This window comes from Bombina bombina, chromosome 2, assembly GCF_027579735.1.
Source record: "Bombina bombina isolate aBomBom1 chromosome 2, aBomBom1.pri, whole genome shotgun sequence".
NCBI lineage: Eukaryota > Metazoa > Chordata > Amphibia > Anura > Bombinatoridae > Bombina > Bombina bombina.
The window spans coordinates 522,625,747-522,647,238 of record NC_069500.1 but is presented as its reverse complement, the minus strand read 5'-3'; the positions used below and the strand labels follow the sequence as shown (position 1 = coordinate 522,647,238).

General features: G+C 39.7%; 2 protein-coding genes across 4 annotated transcripts in view; one reads left to right on the top strand and one right to left on the bottom strand.

Moving 5' to 3' along the window:
* Positions 1–18,155, top strand: part of C2H14orf119 (chromosome 2 C14orf119 homolog) — a 40,837-nt gene extending 22,682 nt beyond the window's left edge. For 2 of the 3 annotated variants that reach the window (XM_053702297.1, XM_053702299.1), the window contains exon 3: positions 17,685–18,155. In XM_053702297.1, coding sequence (XP_053558272.1) covers positions 17,688–18,035 — 348 coding nt within the window. In that variant the 5' untranslated portion in view covers positions 17,685–17,687 and the 3' untranslated portion in view covers positions 18,036–18,155. Of the gene's footprint in view, positions 1–17,357; positions 17,426–17,684 lie in introns of all 3 variants that reach the window. The other variant, XM_053702298.1, reaches the window with a different exon arrangement.
* A 425-nt stretch (positions 18,156–18,580) lies between these two features.
* Positions 18,581–21,492, bottom strand: part of CIROP (ciliated left-right organizer metallopeptidase) — a 33,198-nt gene continuing 30,286 nt past the window's right edge. Inside the window, exons 14-15 of the mRNA XM_053699953.1 lie at positions 18,649–18,736; positions 18,581–18,586 (exon numbers count right to left, since the gene is read on the bottom strand). Of these exons, the coding sequence (XP_053555928.1) occupies positions 18,581–18,586; positions 18,649–18,736 (94 nt within the window). The remainder of the gene's footprint in view (positions 18,587–18,648; positions 18,737–21,492) is intronic.

The following is a 21,492-nucleotide window of genomic DNA, read 5'->3' as shown; positions in this document are numbered from 1 at the left end:
AAGGCCAAACCATCTCAGTTCCTCTGCTCAGCTGCAAGACTCAGCTGGTGGGCAAAAGCGGGCATTCTGCAGCCTGTCAGGTTCCTGAGGCGTGGCGAAAACAAGTGCCACTTATCATGCGGGCCGAGTCTCCGATTGGATAGGATCTAAAGGCTGCAGTGTTTTCAGTCTCTTCGGTCTTTGTTCTTTCACCGACCACTCGGGAGCCGAAACTCTCAGCTTAGATTGGGTCGCGGGGGGTCCCCTGGGGTCTACAGCCATAAGGCCCCATTGACCCAGGAGGGCTGTACCCTGAGCCAGAGAGGCCACCGTGAATGGCTTGTTGTCCTTTGTGATTATTAATTTAGTAGGGTAACCCCATCTGTATTTGATGTTCTCCCTACGGAGGATCTGAGTGACCGGCTGGAAGTATCTACGATGTTGGAGAGTGTGTGCAGATAGGTCGGGCAGCAGCTGTATGTCTTTGAACTTCTCTGATATCTGCGGTTTCCTGAAGGCCGCCTGCATGAGCCTGTCTTTGAATGGAAAGCTATGAAAACAGACTATGACGTCTCTCGGTTTCTCTTGTGAGACAGTTCTAGGTCGTAAGGCTCTATGAGCTCTTTCCATGGTATCGTTAAGTCCATCTGTTGGGCCCAACAGGTCCCTAAATAGGTCCTTCAGGAAGGTTTGAAGTTCTGCAGGTTGAATGTCTTCCGGGATTCCTCTGAATCTTACGTTGTTTCTGCGGGCCCTATCCTCCACATCGGCGAGTTTAAATTCCAGTTGGCTGATCTGGTCTGCCAGAGATTCCGAGTATGCCAACAGGTTGGTATGGTCAGTAGCAAGGTCGTCCTGTTTTCTTTCCAGGGAGTCCACTCTGTCCCCAATCTCAGAGATGTCCTTGCGGAGTTCAGCATGATTGCGCTGAATTTCCTTAGTTATGGAGATGGTTTGGTTTGCAAGCATTTTTTTGAGGGTGTCCTCTGTGATCAGGTGTTGTGATCTGACCTGAGGTGTAAGGTCAGGTTGGGATCCATCCCCAAGGGATTCAGAGTCACTCTGATCCTCAAGTAGGTCTTCATTCCGGTTTTTGGTTGGTTGCGTGAAGTGGTCCCGGACAGTTTTCTGTACTTGGCCTGGTGTTTTCGAGTGTCTCTTAGTGTTGTGGGGCATTTTCAAATTAGGAGAGAGTATCCTGTTCTAAGCAGTTGAGACTAGAGTTTAGAGATTGCTAAGGAGACGTGTAGGCCCAGCAGGTTGACAAATTTGAAAAAGGAAAATACACTTGCACATTAGTATTACATGACTGAGTGGGGCCGGGCGTCCACTTACGACCTCTATCTCCACATGGCGGCGCCTATGAGCAGAACACTGCCCTACAACTCTGAGCAATTAGCTCAAGACACCGGGCCACGCAGAAACAGAGGCCCAGCGGAGCCTACTGTTATTATTTACCTTTAATTTATAATGAGACACCTCAGTTAAGCCTAGATGAGGTATTCCCCCTCGGACCCAGGGAAGGGGGTTACGACCTATTGGAAGGGAAAAGGGAAAGTGGAGGTGACCAGCCTACGTGAGCAGACCGGAAAGGGGGAGTCCGAAGGGGAGGGTTTAGCCAGAGCAAAAATGATTAACACTTAGATGGGTTTGCCAACGTGCACTACCAGAGTCTGTGTCTCCTGTCAATCCACTCACAGGGCAAGAGGCTGGGTTTGACCACTCCCTTAATCCGCAAACAGCCTATGTGCAGCAGACAGACAGGAGAGGCTAGGGTCTGAGCAGTGTGGGTCCCCCTGTCCTGAAAAGAAGACGTACAGGTTATGTTATGGCAAAACACTTAATTAAAATAAAAATAAGACACTCCACTCTGTGCTAGGGCCACAGAGAATCATAAGCTGGCGCAGCAGCACAAACAATCACAGTTCCAGATCAGTACCCTTTATTGATACAGTCAGCAGCAACCAGTAGCCTGGGCTGCCGTGTGGAAGGTAAGCCTCTTGAGAAGCTTATGAATGTCCTGAAAGAAGGTGGCAGGAAAGTGGTAATTAAGGTGCCTGCAACACGTAGGTGTAAATATATCGGTGCCCTTGAACTGTTATTTGCTGGAATGGCAGGTTTATGCAGTCCAATGAGAGTTAGTAAGTGTGGACGATTGCTTGTGCTTTGCCAAGGACACAGATGCTCAAAATGTCACATAAGCAGGGAAGCAAGTTGTCAGCGACAGCAACTTACAAGCAAAGGATCCAGAAGTTAAGTGCTGTTGTGGCTACTCTCCTAGGCAGGGGCCTCTCTCTAAAAGGGAAGTTAGGAATGCAGCTGAGTGGGTCTGAGACTCGGTTTGTGGTCTTGGTAGTGCAGCAAAAGGGAAATGCCAGGAGAGTGTCAGTTCACATAGCAGGAAGAGTAAACTAAATGAGCAGCCTCCTATAGCAGTAGTAGTTCTGTAAGGTGTACAGGAGGGTTATGGATAAGGGAGTCTGCGTGAGCACAGGAGGGTGATTGCAGATCCGTGACGCAGTTTAACCCCCAAGCAGGTTAGAAGGTGTAAGCTCCTTGCAATGACACTAAGGGAATAGGGCTGAATCTGTACCCCCTGCCCAGCACTATCTGAATTCAGGCAGCTTGGTACTAAATGTCCATGAGGTGTTGTGCTGCGCCTTCTGTAATGTTAGTGACACCTAGGCTGCCAGGGGAAACTCAGGTCAGATCTTAATTAAGTTGAGAGTCTAGTGGGCCTAGTGGTACACAATAGAGGCCTCCTCAGAGTACACCTTTCCCAGCACCCAAAGTAACACCCTGGCTAGGGTAATAAAGTAAAGGCTGCCGTTGTTTCCAATGGTAATTATCCCCTCTCAGTTAGGCAGAGTGAAGCATCAAATAAGAGGGTCCCCTGTGCAGCAGAAATGTTGCGTTGCAAAAACTGTGACTCACCCAATCCCTGCTGAGGTCTCGTCTGATGGCTGCTCCGGCAAGGCCTATTGTATAGGCAAAGTCTTTTCCCGTGTCTCTTCCCGAGAGTAGAAGGGGTGGTCTGGGTAGCAGTCCTGCTCAGGCTCCTATATCCAACCCACCCTGCTGCCTGACGTTAGGGAGCAAGGCCGGGTCGGCAAGATGTCGGCTATTCCCGCTGCTTTCTTCTTCAATGCAGCCGCCGGGCAGAGCAGGGATCTAAGGCTGTGCCCCGTCTGCGGTGGCCACCAGTCTCCTTCTGCAGATCGGATCGGGTCCCTCCTGTGAGGCCAGACGTGGCCCGCTGCTTCCTTACCAGGACACGCCGGTCCCAGCGCCCCGTCCCGCTCACCGCTGACTGCGCTGCTCACCGCTGGCTGTCCTGCTCACACCTATCTAATGCGACAGGTCCCAGGTCAGTGTCGCTAGTACCGGAGCGGAGCCCCGACCCTCCGGTACAGTCGGCAATCACAAGTGGGTAGATGTGTGGCGGGCTGGTAGGTGAATCAGCTCCGGTCACTGCACAAAGGAGAAAAAAGTTCTGCTGAAACCCCAAAGCAGGGTGCCTGTCAAGGGTATAGGACAGGACACCTAGGGCAAGTAAAATAGTATACTTTTTTAGGGCAAAATAGACTTTAAATTTATTTTATACTAATAAGTTGAGAGGAGCTCTAGCCTGAGACGTCCACTCTGCACGGCAGTTAGCTCCGCCCCCCTCTCCCCCTCCTACTTTTAAGAAAATATTTCCCATATACGACACCATGCGGGACTCGTGGCAGACTGTCCCTAAGGTGGAGGGAGCTATTTCTACCCTGGCTAAGCATACAACTATACCTATTGAGGACAGTTGTGCTTTCAAAGATCCTATGGATACAAAATTAGAGGGTCTCCTAAAGAAAATATTTGTTCATCAGGGTTTTCTTCTCCAACCTATAGCTTGCATTGTTCCTGTAACTACTGCAGCTTCTTTTTGGTTCGAGGCTCTGGAGGAGGCTCTTTATGTTGAGACCCCATTAGATGATATTCTGTATAGAATTAGGGCTCTCAAGCTAGCTAATTCTTTCATTACAGGTGCCGCTTTTCAACTGGCTAAATTAGCGGCAAAGAATTCAGGTTTTGCCATTTTAGCGCGTAGAGCGTTATGGCTTAAGTCCTGGTCTGCTGATGTGTCATCAAAATCTAAGCTTTTAGCCATCCCTTTCAAGGGTAAGACCCTATTCGGGCCTGAACTCAAAGAGATCATTTCAGACATCATTGGAGGGAAAGGCCATGCCCTTCCTCAGGATAAGACAAATAAGATGAGGACCAAACAAAATAATTTTCATTCCTTTCGAAACTTCAAAGGTGGTCCCTCTACCTCTTCCCCTGCTGCAAAGCAAGAGGGGAATTTTGCTCAATCCAAGTCAGTCTGGAGACCTAACCAGACTTGGAACAAGGGTAAACAGGCCACAAAGACAGCATGAAGGGGTAGCCCCCGATCCGGGACCGGATCTAGTAGGGGGCAGACTTTCTCTCTTTGCTCAGGCTTGGGCAAGAGACGTTCAGGACTCCTGGACTTTAGAAATCGTAACCCAGGGGTATCTTCTATATTTCAAAGATTCTCCTCCAAGGGGGAGATTCCATCTTTCTCAATTGTCTGTAAACCAGACAAAAAGAGAGGCGTTCTTTCGCTGTGTAGAAGACCTATATACCATGGGAGTGATCTGCCCAGTTCCAAAAACAGAACAGGGGCAGGGGTTCTACTCCAATCTGTTTGTGGTTCCCAAAAAAGAGGGAACCTTCAGACCAATTTTAGATCTCAAGATCCTAAACAATTTCCTCAGAGTCCCATCCTTCAAGATGGAGATCATTCAGACTATTTTACCAATGATCCAGGAGGGTCAATATATGACCACTGTGGACTTAAAGGATGCGTATCTACACATACCTATCCACAAAGATCGTCACCAGTTCCTCAGGTTCGCCTTTCTGGACAAGCATTACCAGTTTGTGGCTCTTCCCTTCGGGTTGGCCACAGCTCCCAGAATTTTCACAAAGGTGCTAGGGTCCCTTCTGCCGGTTCTAAGGCCGCGGGGCATAGCTGTAGCGCCTTATCTGGACGATATCTTGATTCAGGCTTCGACTTGCCAACTAGCCAAGTCTCACATGGACATCGTGTTGACTTTTCTAAGATCTCACGGGTGGAAGGTGAACGTAAAAAAGAGTTCACTTATCCCTCTCACAAGAGTTCCATTTCTGGGAACTCTGATAGATTCGGTGGACATGAAAATTTTTCTGACGGAGGTCAGGAAATCAAAGATTTTAACCATCTGCCGAGCTCTTCATTCCATTCCTCGGCTGTCAGTGGCTCAGTGTATGGAGGTAATCGGACTAATGGTAGCGGCAATGGACATAGTTCCGTTTGCTCGCTTGCATCTCAGACCACTGCTATGCATGCTCAAACAGTGGAATGGGGATTATGCAGATTTATCTCCTCAGATAAATCTGGATCAAGAGACCAGAGACTCTCTTCTTTGGTGGTTGTCACAGGATCATCTGTCCCAGGGAATGTGTTTCCGCAGGCCATCATGGGTCATAGTGACGACGGACGCCAGCCTATTGGGCTGGGGTGCAGTCTGGAATTCCCTGAAAGCACAGGGTTTGTGGACTCAGGAGGAGGCTTTCCTCCCGATAAATATTCTAGACCTGAGAGCGATATTCAACGTGCTTCTGGCGTGGCCTCAGCTGGCTTCGGCCAGATTCATAAGATTCCAGTCGGACAATGTCACGACTATAGCATATATCAATCATCAGGGGGGAACAAAGAGTTCTCTACCGATGATAGAGGTTACCAAAATAATTAGATGGGCAGAGACTCACTCTTGCCATCTATCAGCAATCTATATCCCAGGAGTGGAGAACTGGGAAGCGGATTTTCTAAGTCGTCAGACTTTTCATCCGGGGGAGTGGGAACTCCATCCGGAGGTGTTTGCACAATTGATTCAGCAATGGGGCACACCAGAATTGGATCTGATGGCGTCTCGTCAGAACGCCAAACTTCCTTGTTACGGGTCCAGGTCAAGGGATCCTCAGGCAGTGCTGATAGATGCTCTAGCAGTACCCTGGTCATTCAACCTGGCTTATGTGTTTCCACCATTTCCTCTCCTTCCTCGTTTGATTGCCAGAATCAAACAGGAGAGAGCTTCGATGATTTTGATAGCACCTGCGTGGCCACGCAGGACTTGGTATGCAGACCTGGTGGACATGTCATCTCGTCCACCATGGACTCTGCCACTGAGACAGGACCTTCTCATTCAAGGTCCGTTCCAGCATCCAAATCTGCTTTCTCTGCGGCTGACTGCTTGGAGATTGAACGCTTGATTTTATCCAAGCGGGGTTTCTCTGAGTCGGTCATAGATACCTTGATTCAGGCTCGAAAGCCTGTCACTAGGAAAATTTATCATAAGATATGGCGTAAATATCTTTATTGGTGCAAATCCAAAGGCTACTCGTGGAGTAAGATCAGGATTCCTAGGATTTTGTCCTTTCTCCAAGAAGGATTGGAGAAGGGGCTATCAGCTAGTTAAAGGGACAGATATCTGCCTTATCAATTCTACTGCACAAGCATCTGGCAGATGTTCCAGACGTTCAGTAGTTCTGTCAGGCTTTAGTTAGAATCAAGCCTGTGTTTAAACCTGTTGCTCCGCCATGGAGATTGAATTTAGTTCTTAAAGTTCTTCAAGGGGTTCCATTTGAACCTATGCATTCCATAGATATTAAGCTTCTATCTTGGAAAGTTCTGTTTTTAGTTGCTATCTCTTCGGCTCGAAGAGTTTCTGAATTATCTGCATTGCAATGCGACTCGCCTTATCTTGTTTTCCATGCTGATAAGGTGGTTTTGCGTACCAAACCTGGATTCCTTCCTAAGGTTGTTACTAATAGGAATATCAATCAGGAAATTGTTGTTCCTTCTCTGTGTTTAAAAATGATGCTTCTGTTGAACAGATTTGTAAGGCTGCGACTTGGTCTTCACTTCATACCTTTTCCAAATTTTACAAATTTGATACTTTTGCTTCTTCGGAGGCTATTTTTGGAAGAAAAGTTCTTCAAGCAGTGGTGCCTTCTGTTTAACCATCTGTCTTGTCCATCCCTGTCCTGTAGCTTTGGTATTGTATCCCACAAGTAAAGGATGAATCCGTGGACTCGTCGTACCTTATAGAAGAAAAGTAAATTTATGCTTACCTGATAAATTAAACTGATTATGAATCGGCCACTAAAACCTTTAGACTTGCTTCTGGTCATAATCCCTCTTGTCTCTTGACCTCCTTTCGTGACTTAAATTGCCATATTTCCTGTTTGAATGTACGCATGGTTGTTTCAAACTTCCTGTCATATTCTTGGAAATCCTTATGGCTTTTGAAATCTTTTAATTTATTTTGAACCTCTTTCATCTCTAGAAGCAGCTCAGATCTCTGTTTTTTCTTATGCTCTATGAGCAAATCTATTAATGCAAATGAACATGCATCCAAGATGCTGTTCCATTTAGAGACAAATTCTGTATCATAAGTCACAAACAATGGAAATTTTTTAATACGATGACCTCTAGTTATGCGATTGTCATTTTTGTATATAGCAAATGATTTAAGGTCCAAGTCCAATTTGATGTCTTTTTCTGAGAGCATCAATTTCAAAAAACAAGCTGTCAATTGTATATATTATTTCATTCCAAGTTTCAGAAACATCATCATTAAAATTTCCCAATACATAACATTCTTCCCTTGTGTTATCCATGATGTTACAGATAATTATTCAAGAGAAAATATAGATATAGATTAGATTAGTATATGTGTATGTATGTATGTGTGTGTGTATATATATATATATATATATATATATATATATATATATATATACTTGCCCCCTAAAAGAAAGTTATCTTTAGAAGAACAATCTGATGCTAAAAAGACGAAATGAGAGGATAAAAAAAAACTGATGAAGAAAGGGCCCATTTAAGGGAATCAAAAACAGTTCAGAGAAGAAAAGAGAGAGCAAAAATGACAGAAAATCAGAGCCATAAAGAACAACAAAAAAATGCTTATGCTCATAGAAAAGCACGTTCAGAAAATGAAAAATCAGAAACACAAAAGCAGCTTAGCATAAGCAATACAGAAAGGGAACATAAAAGGAAACTTAGTGCAAGTTATGTAAAAAGTCATTGTACAAATTTGGCAAAACATACTCGACACATTGCAGCACTTGCGAGATATGATTCATTTGATAATCATAACTGTTGAGAGCTAAATGTTATATGCAGCAACTGTGATGCATTACATTTTGCAAAAGAGTAGCCATTAGACAAATTATTTAGTCAATGCTGCAGCAAAGGATAAGTAAATATTGAAGCTATTGCTCCTTTTAATAGAAAGCTTAATGACAGGAATTCATAAACATTCAAAACAAATTTACAAAAATATTAGATCTTTTAATAATTCATTAGCATTTGCTTCAATGGGGGGCGAATATTGCTCCTCCTCCCGGTTATGGTCTGTACGATTTTAGAATTAATGGACAAATATATCACAGAACTGGATCACTACATCCTTCTAATGAGGATAATAGAAAGTTTGCACAACTGTATATTCTTGAGCCAGATGAGGTTGCACAACAGCGCCTTAAGATTGAGGAAAATACAAATTGCAACCCTGAATTAATGACTGAGTTGAGTTCTTTTATGGCTTTAAACAATCCTTTTGAAGAAGCATGTAAAATGTTATATGAAGTAGAACAAGAATGTTTAGAAGATGCATCTTGAAATGGTGTTACACCTGCAACTGTGACCATGGCAATAGTACAAGATTGCAAAAACGATCAACGTAGATATAATGCTCCTCGGTAATGAGGTAGCTATTTTCCAAAATGCGAAGTACAAACAATGAAAAAAAAAACAAAGGATAAGTATTTTAGATCCAAATTTGGAACCAATGTTGTATCCACTTCTTTTACCTTTTGGGGATCAAAGTTGGTCACCTAAAATTAAATTTAATTATAACCCTACTACAGTTAGAAATATAAGAACTCAATCCTTAGCAAAGCCAAGAGAAAGGGTCACACAAATGCAATTTTATGGGTATATACTTTCCATCCATCACGAGTTTAACACATTTCTGAGTGCTGGGAAATTGACTCAGCAGTACTTTGTAGATGCATATGTTAAAACCGAAGGTAATCGTTTTAACTATGCAATACAAAATCAGTCAAAATTAAGGGTTTAAAAGTATACAGGTCTCATGGACCATCTTCAAAATGTAGCTGCCAGAGCAGGGCTTACTTCCAGGCAAAGCAGTTATACTTCCATCTACATTCCAAGGTATTCCCAGAAACATGGTACAGAATTACCAAGATGCTATTTCTATTGTAAGAAAGTATGGGAAGCCTGATTTATTATTTATTTTTTTATTTATTTTTATATAACTGACATAACCCAAAATGGTCTGACGTTCTTAATCTGAAAGAAGGTCAAGCAGTTGAATTTTGACCTGATTTAGTGGCAAGAGTTTTTCATTTAAAACTTCAAGAACTTCTTGATGATATCACAGAGAAACCTGTTTTGGGTAAACCAGCTGCCAAAGTTCATGTAAGTGAATTTCAAAAACGCGGGTTACCTTATGCACATATTTTGCATATATTATGTGCACAAGATAAAGCTATCAATAACTTGTGCATTTTTAATCTTATTTGTGCTGAAATACCTGACATTGAAGTCAATCCATGGTTACATCCAATTGTTACTAAACACATGATACATGGGCCTTGCCGGCAGCATAATCTAAGATTACCATCTATGGTTGATGGGGTTTGCTCTAAGCAAGCTCCAAACTCTTTCCAAGAAGAAACATTAATCAATGTAGATGGTTATCCACGTTACAAGAGAAGCAAAAAAAGTCTTTCAATTGAAATAAATGGTAAAAAAAATAGATAACTCTTGGGTTGTACCATACAACCCATACTTGACATTAAAATACAACTGCCATATTAAAATTGAAAGCTGTGCTTCTATAAAAAGTGTAAAGTACATATTTAAATATATTTATAAAGGGCATGAATGTGCAAATATTGCAATTAAAGAACTTGAAACACTTCTTCATGATGAGATAAGATCATTTATGGATTCAAGATATGTTGTTGCTCCAGAAGCTTCATGGCGTCTTTTTGGCTTTCATATGCACCATCAATCGCATACGATTGTGCGATTACAAGTTCACCTTCCTGGAGAACAGTCAGTATATTTTACTGAAGACAATATTGAAACTGCAGTAGAAAGAACACATTATAGAGACACAGCTTTGATTGCTTGGTTTAAAGCAGGGGTGTCCAAACTTTGCTCTCCAGAGGTTTTGGAACTACATTTCCCATGATGCTCAGCTAGATAAAATGCTGGCTGAGCATCATCGGAAATGTAGTTCCAAAACCTCTGGAGAGCAAAGTTTGGACACCCCTGGTTTAAAGGGACAATCAAGTCCAAAAAAAAAAACTTTCATTTTTCAAATAGGGCATGTAATTTTAAACAACTTTTCAATTTACTTTTATCAACAATTTTGCTTTGTTCTCATGGTATTCTAGTTGAAAGCAAACCTAGGAAGGCTAATATGATAATTGTTAAACCCTTGAAGGCCGCCTCTTTTTATTAGCTTTTCACAGCAGGGGAGAGCTAGTTCATGTCAGCCATATAGATAACATTGTAATCACGCCCATGGCTAGTGGCAGACACTGCACTAATTGGCTAAAATGCAAGTCCATAGATAATAACTAAAAGTATAGTAATAACTAAAAGTCATGTGATATGGGGCGGTCTGAAGATTCTTAGATACCAGTTAGTCACAGAAGTAAAAAGTGTATTATAACTGTGTTGGTTATGCAAATCTGGGTAATAAAGGGATTATCTATCTTTTTAAACAACAAAAATTCTGGTGTTGACTGTCCCTTTAAATTAAACAAGGAAGGTTTGTCAGCTCATGCATATCTTTACACCGATATACCTCAGCATTTTGTTTTCCATCAAAAGACAACATGGGGGGAAAAAAAAAAAAAGAGTACAAGATCAAGCAAATAACACTATTGGTTGTATGTACTGATCTGAAAAATGCAGCGGTGTATATCTTTAGAAAAGGCCACTCTAATCACAGGTACACAAACGTAACTCCAAAACACAAGGACTATATAAAGTCTCACCTCCGGAGTAAAGCACATCACCCAGTACCCATTCGGTATCCAGCAAAACGCTCTCTGGTTCCGGCAAACCCGGTTGCCACTAGGAACCATCAGCGGCACATACCTCTGAAGAAACAAGTCCCGGGACGTCAGCACGTAGAGCCGCGCTCCCCTCCTGGGGCAAGTCAATCTCCGATACACAAGGGGGTGTGCGTGGGGTGTGTCAAATGACGAGTCCGCTGTATCCAATCAGCAGCATCTTCATAAGAGGTGAAACCAAATACCATAGAGAGAGTGGTAAATCCCAAAAATAAACACTTTCAGGAGCCTTGGGATCCAATAACGATATGTCCTGAGTGTGGTGTGGAACTCCTCGCAGACCACAAAGAGTAGTACAAACAAACAAATGTACTCAGGAACTCCGTAATCGGTTGAATCAATAAAAAACAGTCTTTATTTCAAAGATTAAAAGTACACACAGGATAGGTAGTGACTGGTCTTACGCGTTTCGGCAGACTGCCGTAATCATAGACCTAAGGATTGTTAGTCAATTAGCAGTTTAAAAAGGTTACAAAACAGTATCATTGGTTAGATAATAATTAAGCACCTGCTATACCTAAACACAAATGTTCTCTCGCTATGGAAACAGACCTAATAAACGAAAAATAGAGCAGAAATAGAGCAAATAAGTTCAAATAAGAATATGCAAGAGTTCAAATAAGAATATGCAAAATTATATAAACACAATGAGTGTATACTGTAAGCAAGCAAATTGATATTATTATATTTTAGAATATGAACATAAGAAAAATATTTGAATGAATATCGTATTTACACACAAATAAATAAATACATATATCTCTGCGTAGCCTAAACATACTTAATCGATTTCATAAAAGGCAACTAAAGGACATTCTCTAAGCATTCTTCTAGAAGAAAAAAGTCACAGTGATACGCATAAATTAATAAATAAATAAATAAACAAGGATATACATATAAATGTATAAACTCTGTGGTAAATCCCTATATGTATGGAGTTGATCATTCCCAATAGTTTATGAGGTCGAACTCTGAATTAAAGCCCTTTGGCATGTGAGTGGACAGTTTAAAAATCCAAAATACCTCTTGCCTTGACAGAATTTTAAGTTTGTCACCTCCTCTATAAAGATTATTGATATGTTCGATAGCACACCATTTAAAGCTTTGTACTTTTCCATCATGTGCATCCAAAAAGTGTCTGGGCAATTCTGAGCAGCGTTGTTCATTTTTGATATACCCAAGGTGCTCTCTGATTCTTGTTCTATTGTCCCTGGTGGTCATACCTACATATTGTAAATTGTGGGCTACACACTCCACAAGGTATACCACGAAGGACGCTGAACAATTAATACAGCCCTTAGTTTGAAAGGTTTGACCAGTGGTGAATGACTGGAAGGAACTTCCTACTTTGATAAATTCACACGCTTTACAACGTCTACTTCCACATCTATAAGAATTTAACACTGGGTAATTTGTTGTCCCCTAGTCAACTACCTAGTGCCAGTCCCACAAGCACTTTGTTAACTACCAATGGTACTTATAGATGTGGAAGTAGATGTTGTAAAGCGTGTGAATTTATCAAAGTAGGAAGTTCCTTCCAGTCATTCACCACTGATAAAGACTTTCAAACTAAGGGCTGTATTAATTGTTTAGCGTCCTTCGTGGTATACCTTGTGGAGTGTGTAGCCCACAATTTACAATATGTAGGTATGACCACCAGGGATGTTTAGAACAAGAATCAGAGAGCACCTTGGGTATATCAAAAATGAACAACGCTGCTCAGTGGGATTTGCCACTGAGAGTTTATACATTTTATATGTATATCCTTGTTTGTTTGTTTATGTGTATCACTGTGACTTTTTTCTTCTAGAAGAATGCTTAGAGAATGTCCTTTTGTTGCCTTTTATGACATCTATTAAGTATGTTTAGGCTACGCAGAGATATGTGTGTAAATACGATAGTCATTCAAATATTTTCCTTATGTTCATATTCTAAAATATAAGAATATCAATTTGCTTGCTTACAGTATACACTCATTGTGTTTATATAATTTTGCATATTCTTATTTGAACTGGCGTTGCAATTTATGGTTTTCTGTATTATTTTTTTGCTGCTCTACTTCTTCTGCTCTATTTTTCGTTTTAGGTCTGTTTCCATAGCGAGAGAACATTTGTGTTTAGGTATAGCAGGTGCTTAATTATTATCTAACCAATGATACTGTTTTGTAACCTTTTTAAACTGCAAATTGACTAACAATCCTTAGGTCTATGATTACGGCAGTCTGCAGAAACGCGTAAGACCAGTCACTACCTATCCTGTGTGTACTTTTAATCTTTGAAATAAAGACTGTTTTTTATTGATTCAACCGATTTACGGAATTCCTGAGTACATTTGTTTGTATGTACTCTGTAAGTTTAATTTCAGATGTTGAGAGATTTTGCTTTTACTTAATGTTAAAGGAGCAACTTCTTTTGAAGATATTCATACAGTTGATGGTGTTCAATTTCACACATTTAAAGAAGCAGCTCAAAAACGTCTTTTTTTTTTTAAAGCTGATCAGTCTTGGGATGTAACTCTTCATGAAGCTGCAAGTAAAATGATGCCTCCACTACTTAGAGCTTTTTGCTCATATTTGTGCTTTAGCATCTCCACCAAATGCTAAAGAGCTTTTTGAAAAGATCAAAGAAAATTTTTTTTTAAGACTTTTCAAGACATCAAGGTCACACATCAGAGTGTCAAAATTGCTTAAATTATGCAATTGGAAATATTCAGGATATATTAATTGTTAATGGAAAAAAAATGTCAAGATTTTGGTTTACCAAATCCTCCAAACAATTTACCTGAAAATCCCAGAGATCTCTATGATGCTTCTTTTGAAAGTTATACTGGAGTCCAAATGAAGGCATCTTTTAATAACCTTCAAAGAGAGTTTTGAAGAAATAATTGCTGCATCAGAAAATGACAGTTTACCACAAAGGTGTTATTTCCTTGATGGTCCAGGTGGAAGTGGAAAAACTTACCTGTACAAGACTCTGTTGTGGACAATTAGAGGGAATAGTGAGGTAGCATTACCAGTTACTTCACACAGGTATTGCAGCAAATTTGCTGGAAGGTGGACGAACATACCACTTACAGTTTAAGTTGCCAGTTCCTCTGGTGAATACTTCAACATCTTCCATGAGGCAAACCTCTAATGATGCGCAATTGATCCGTAGTGCAAAGATTATTATTTGGGATGAATCAACCATGTCTTCCAGTGATGCACTTGGATGTGTCGACAAACTCCTTCAAGAGTTGATGAACAACAAACCTTTTGGAGGCAAAACTATTCTGCTCGGAGGTGATTTTAGACAAACTCTTCCTGTTGTTGCACATGGAAGTAGAGCAGCTATAGTTGAAGCCGGTATAAAATGTAATCCACTCTGGCGTAAGTTCAAACTTTTGAAGCTGACTAATAATGTCAAATCTGTTGAGCCAGAGTTTAGCTCTTGGCTTTTAAAGCTTGGCGATGGACTACTGACAAACGAGCATGGTTTGCATGAAGATATCTTTGAAATTCCATCCCAAATGATATGCAAAGATTCCATTGTAAAGGAGATGTTTGGTGCTTTTTAAGTTTTCAAAAATGGCCATTTTACGTCCAAAAAATATTGTTGATAAAATCAATGAGGAAGTACTGAGTTTGTTAGGTGAAACCTCTACTTACTTAAATGGACAGTCTAGTATAAATTAAACTTTAATTATTCAGATAGGACTTTTAATTTTAATCAACTTTCCAATTTACTTTTATTGTCATATTTGCTTGGTATTCTTAGTTTAAACTAAACTTAGGTAGGCTCATATGCTAATTTCTAAGCCTTTGAGGGCTGCCTCTTATCACATGCTTTTTAAATCTCTTTTCAACACAAAGAGACAGAAAGTACACGTGGGCCATATAGATAACACTGTGTTCAGGCACAGGGGGTTATTTAAGATTTAGCACAAAGCAATGCTATATTTAAGACAATAGATAATAAACAGTCAGTCATGTGATCAGGGGGCTGGAAAAAGGTTCCTAGATACAAGGTAATCACAGAGGTAAAAAGTATATTAATATAACTGTTGATTGTGCAAAACTGGGGAATGGGTAATAAAGGGATTATCTATATTTTAAAACAATAACAATTCTATGGTTGACTGTCCCTTTAAGTACAGATTCCATTGATGATGAATCGCAGGAAGATAGGGATAATTACCCAGTTGAGTTTTTAAATGAATGCCCGTTCATAAACTCAATCTTAAAAAAAGGTAGAATTATGCTTTTGCGTAATCTTAACACCAAAAGAGGTCTTTGTAATGGCACCAGATTAGTTGTGAAAGCATTGCTGCGTGAAAATTAAATTATTGCAGAAATATTAAGGTACAGCTGAAGGGCAAAACGTTTTCATTCCCCGAATAGATTTAGCCCCAAGCAATCCAGTTAAAGGGACACTGAACCCAAAATTGTTCTTTCGTGGTTCAGATAGAACATGCAACTTTCTAATTTACTCCTATTATCAAATTTTCTTTGTTCTCTTGCTATCCTTATTTGGAAAAGATGGCATCTAAGCTATTTTTTGGTTCAAAACTCTGGACAGCACTTTTTTATTGGTGGATGAATTTATCCACCAATCAGCAAGGATAACCCAGGTTGTTCACAAAAATGGGCCGGCATCTAAACTTACATTCTTGCATTTCGAATAAAGTAAATTTGATAATAGGAGTAAATTAGAAAGTTGCTTAAAATTTCATGCTCTATCTGAATCACAAAAGAAAAAATTTGGATTCAGTGTCGCTTTAAATTAGCATTTGCTATGACCATTAACAAAGCTCAGGGACAAACTTTAGAAAGAGTTGGCATCTATTTGCCAGAGCCAGTTTTTAGCCATGTACAGTTATATGTAGCTTTTTCAAGGGTAAAAAGCTCTGCAGATGTAAAAGTTAAGGTCATAGACGGACAAGAACAAGGGAAATTAATAACTGGAAATGATGCCTGTTCTACTTAAAATGCTGTATATAAAGAAATATACTTAAAGTAGACACAATTTAAAGAGAAGACATTTTGTATTTATTTAGGAAAGTAGTTTATCCAAATAGTGTGGCTATATCTGTAGTTTATTATACAGAAAATATTTTTGATATATTTAAGACAGTAGTCCATTAAAATTATAGTATTGCTACACCTGTAGCTTAAATATTTATATAAAAGATGATTTACAAAATAGGTTGTTTCTACATCTGTAGTTTAAAAAATAATTAGACTTCCCTCTGGGCAGACTTATCGACTAGAACTATAAAATACAATATACCAAGTGTAAGTGTAAAAAAACTAATATCATGCACTACTATATTGCGCTGGGCTTGTGTCTGCTTCACATACATAAATGAGAAAGATCTCGCTGTGTTGGAGAGTTCCGCCATGTTTCTTTTGAAAATTCAGTGAGATCAGCCTTTGTGAAATGTGAAATATATTTTCTATCCAAGCTGAAGAATCTTTGAATATCAGGGACTTTGTATCATCACTCATCACCTATTTCTTGTCTCTCTTTACCCTAGCCGTAAGGTATGTAAAACTATCTTATGTATTACAGCAGAGCAATGCTTTGTAACTGATACATAAAGGGAACATTTTCTAGGGGCTAAGTTATGTAATATTTTTGTGTGGAGAGATTACAAAATTATGCCTCTTGTTTCTGGATACACTTGTTAATTGTATTTGTATGTTAATAAGAAATCTCAGTTGTTCTAGGAGGGTTTAAAGGGATATGAAACCAAAACGTTTTTGTGATTCAGACTGGGCATACCATTTAAAGAAATAATAATCCAACTGCTATTATCAAATTTGCTTAATTCCTAGGATATTCTGTGTTCAAGAAATACCTAGGTAGGCATCTGGAGCCCTACATGGCAGGAAATAGTGCTGCCATATAGTTCTCCAGAAATGGTCAGACCCCTAAGTATTCATCAATGCTTTTCAACACTAGATACCAAGAGAATTAAGAAAATGTTGATAATAGAAGTAAATAAGTTCTTTTGAGAATTTTGAGTTTCATGTCCCTTTAATCTTTATTACTAGTTGCCATCTTTCGCTGCCTTCCCGTGTAATGTTTGGTAATTACAAGTATTTTCTGTTGTCTTGCAATAAATTCAAATCTTACTTGCTGCAATTGTTTTTTTAATAGCCAAACTCCAGCCACTATTTGCCCTAATTTTGGAAAGCCAATCCAGACTTGTTACTCAAGTAGACAAGGTATGACACTCATTTTTGTTCTGAACTTCCATTGTCTTTCAATATGTTCTTTCCTCTGCAGAGGCCAAATATACATATATGTAGCAGCTTTGTGAAGTCTACAGTGTGCACTTCCATTTCACAGCATTGGAAAACAAACACTTTAAATTGGAGGGAAAATATATCCTGAAATTTATAAACCTTTAAACTGAAACCTTTTATTATTTTTTTTGTTGTATTATTTTAAATGTCTCAAGCTAATGGTGTCTCCCCTCTGCAGGTCATGTCTGAGGTAGAGATCCCTATCTCATATGTCCCATTTCAGGAGATGCGCTGCGTTCTTCACTGGTTCTCTGGATGGACAGAGCTGCAGCGTGAACGCTTCCTTCAAGATCTTGTTTGCAAGACTGTTCCTGGGAAACTATGTCTGCTTCTTGATGGACTAGACTCTCTGCAACTCTCTGCTCCTCCTCCAAATCTATTCCAATGTCAGCTGCGACTGTGGGATCAGTGGTTTCAAAGCTGGGATGAGGACGAGAGAAATGAATTCCTACGTCGATTGGAAGAACAGGACCCGAGCTTTGTTGCTAGATTTTATCGGGAAGTGGCTGGGACTGCAGGCAAAGACTGATAAATAAGGGCAATGGGATGATATTCTGATAGCTTTATACATGATCGTATAATCCAATCTGTTTTGCTACATGTATTTAATAAATGTATAACAAATAAATAAGTACATTTTCTTAAATAATGTGTACATGCAAGTGACCAAGTGTCACACTTCCTTTGCTTCACTGTTTACTGTACTGGAATTTTTAATCTGTTCTGTACAAGTCCTTTGTGTTTCATAAATATTTCCCACACGCCTGGAATGTGTGCAGTGTTTGCGCCAAGCAAGAGTAAAAGTGAATGCTATAGCCAATAAAATACACAAGCTTCCTCCTGCCACAGAACCAGCAATCCCGTTACCTTGCAAGGAAGCAGGGGAGTCAGCATCCATGAACCTGCAGGAAAAGATACAAAAGAAAATACTATAGGAATTTACAAGTTACAGGCGCTGAAGTAGTTAATGTTACAAAATGCAGGGAACAAAACGAATAGTTTTAACAAGTTATTTGTAGGCTTTTTTTTTTTTTTTTGTCACACCTGATGCTGACCATGTAGAAATGAGAGGAGTTAAACCTGATAGGAGCAGTGCCAGGTTGGGACAGGTTAAGTAGCTTCAAATTAAAAGGTGACTCGACAGCTGGTGAAGGGCAATTATGGGAACTCCTTATTGTTAATGTGAATGATGAGCCTAAATCGATCTGTGAAGGCACGTGTAGAAGACACCTGTCGAATAGAAAGAGAATGCACAAGAACTTGTGTCAAAAAAATGGATGTATATCCCTTTACTGATATGCTGCAGCTATTTTACAAAGAGGGATACTCCACAAAATTCTTATAATACAACAGTGACGTGTGGTGACGTCAGAGGCTGGTGAGGCAGTGGCTAGGATAAGCCTTCATTCTTTAGATATCCTTTGTTGAAAAAAAATAGCAATGCACATGGGTGAGCCAATCACATGAGCCACCAATCAGCAGCTACTGAGCATATTTAGATATGATTTTCAACAAAGGATATCAAAAGAATGAAGAAAATTAGATATTAGATGTAAATTGGAAAGTTATTTAAAATTGTATGCTCTTTCTAAATCATGAAAGAAAACATATGGGTTTCATGTCCCTTTTAAATGGTGTCTTGGAAAACTGGTCAACTTAGTAAACATCTGATTTTAGTCTAAAGGATTGTAACAGAAACTCTTGCCAGATAACAAAATGCTTGCTCTGATTATGAGTTCTAGAAATCCAGGCCCATTAAAATATGTTTAAAACATACTTTTGACTTTAATGCTGTAAATTATGCTCTTAGATTCCTTCATTATTCAGTAAATATAAAAATGTCTTGATCCAGTGGCGGCTGGTGAAATTAAAAGATGGTGGGGCGCTTGAGCCCACCCCTTTAAATAAAGCCACATCCTCAGATGGCACCACCAATTCATTAAATAAATAAAAGGTAGACCGAAACACAGAAAAGCACTTGGGGGGGGGGGGGAAGTAGAGAGATGGTTAGAGAGAGACACACAATCACACAGAGGATGAGAGTCAGAGGGGGAGGAAGAGAGACAGAGAGAAAGAGACCATGGGGGGGAACGACACATAAGGAGAGAGACAGGGTAGCGAGAGACACACAAGGGGGGGGGGAGAGGGACCACTAAAAGGGGGGAGACACCACTGAATTTTTAAGTGACTATCAAATACTAATAGTATACAATCTATTTTAAATATCTGAAACAGAACAGCACATATGAATGGGAGCATTAATAAATTATTATTTGTTGTCTACATCAGGGTTGTCCAACATACACCTAAGGAATCCCTGGTTTTAATTAAATACTATAGCTACAGGAGCCATGGAGAATATTTGCTATAACTCATTCTAAAATGCTTGGTTTCATTTTACATTACCATGCTTTTTGTCTCGCTTACTCTGGTAAAATAACAACTCATCCATACAAACAGCATAATAGTAAGATAATGTTGTGAGAAAACACAGTTGCAGAGCTACAGAGAGTTCAGAAGTTTAGAAAGAGAGTGATGAGACTATAAACTATTGTGCAGTACAGAGGCAAGCTGCTTAGGTAGAGGGTGTAAAGTTTGAGTAAACAAAATACAAAAACGATCCTTAAACTGCTGTAAAAGAGTAAAAAAAACACTAAACCACATTCATTAAATTATAATTTTCACTAACAGAATCCCTTTCAGCAAAATCTAAGGTTGCAGCACTTACTTCAATAAAATGTGGCTAAAGCACTGCTCACTGCATCTCTTCCTGCTCTGTAAGGAAGTGACAGTGGCACATTCCACTGCACTTGGAGGGGAAGTACAGAACTCTTTTTCACTGAAGCAAAGCTGGCAGCTGCACAGGGCAGCAACAAAATAAATGAAAGTAGTTTTTTTCCTTTTTTGTTTTATATGATTTAAAGGGACACTGAACCCAAAATTTTTCTTTTGTAATTCAGAAAGAGCATGCAATTTTAAGCAATTTTCTAATTTACTCCTATTATCAATTTTTCTTTGTTCTCTTGCTATCTTTATTTGAAAAAGAAGGCATCTAAGCTTTTTTTCGGTTCAGTATTCTGGACAGCACTTTTTTATTAGTTTATGAATGTATCCACCAATCAGCAAGGACAATGGGCCGGCATCTAAACTTTCATTCTTGCATTTCAAATAAAGATACCAAGAGAATGAAGAACATTTTATAATAGGAGTAAATTAGAAAGTTGCTTAAAATTTCATGCTCAATCTGAATCACGAAAGAAAAATTTTGGTTACAGTGTCCCTTTAACATCAAGCCCCAACCCTAAGTTCCCCTGACTGATACCTCTCACTGGATTGGGTTAGCCCAAAAGAGGCCTGCCTCAAATAAGCACTTATGGGCCATGCAATGATCTTCATCCAGTAGGTGGCGCTGCATGTTGTGTTATGGAGGGCAGCAGCCGGCAGACCTGCTTGTGCATCTCCATTGCACAACATGTAGCTGTGGAAAAAAAAAATCCTGAGGGAAAAATAAATTGTAATATTTTTTTTTAAAGCCAATAAAAATAAATATTTGTGCCCATATGAGAGGTGAAGCCCTGCCTCTAGTGACTGCACATCACTGTAATAAAACATATTTATTAATTCATTATTTGCCAGTATTTTACAACTTAATACCACTAATAGTTCCCTTGTATGATTAATGGGACAGTAAAGTCAAAATTAAACTTTTATGATTCAGATAGAGTATACAATTTTCCAATTTATATCTAATTTGCTATGTTCTTTTGGAATCCTTTGTTGAAAAGCATACCTATGTAGGCGCATGAGAAGCAATGCACTACTGAGAGTTAGCTGCTGATTAGTAGCTGCACATATATGCCTCTTGTCATTGGCTCACCCTATGTGTTCAGTTAGCTCACAGTAGTGCATTACTGCTCCTTCATTAAAGCATAATAATAGATACTAACCATCACTACCCCCTAAATAATTTATTATCTCCCTTTTAA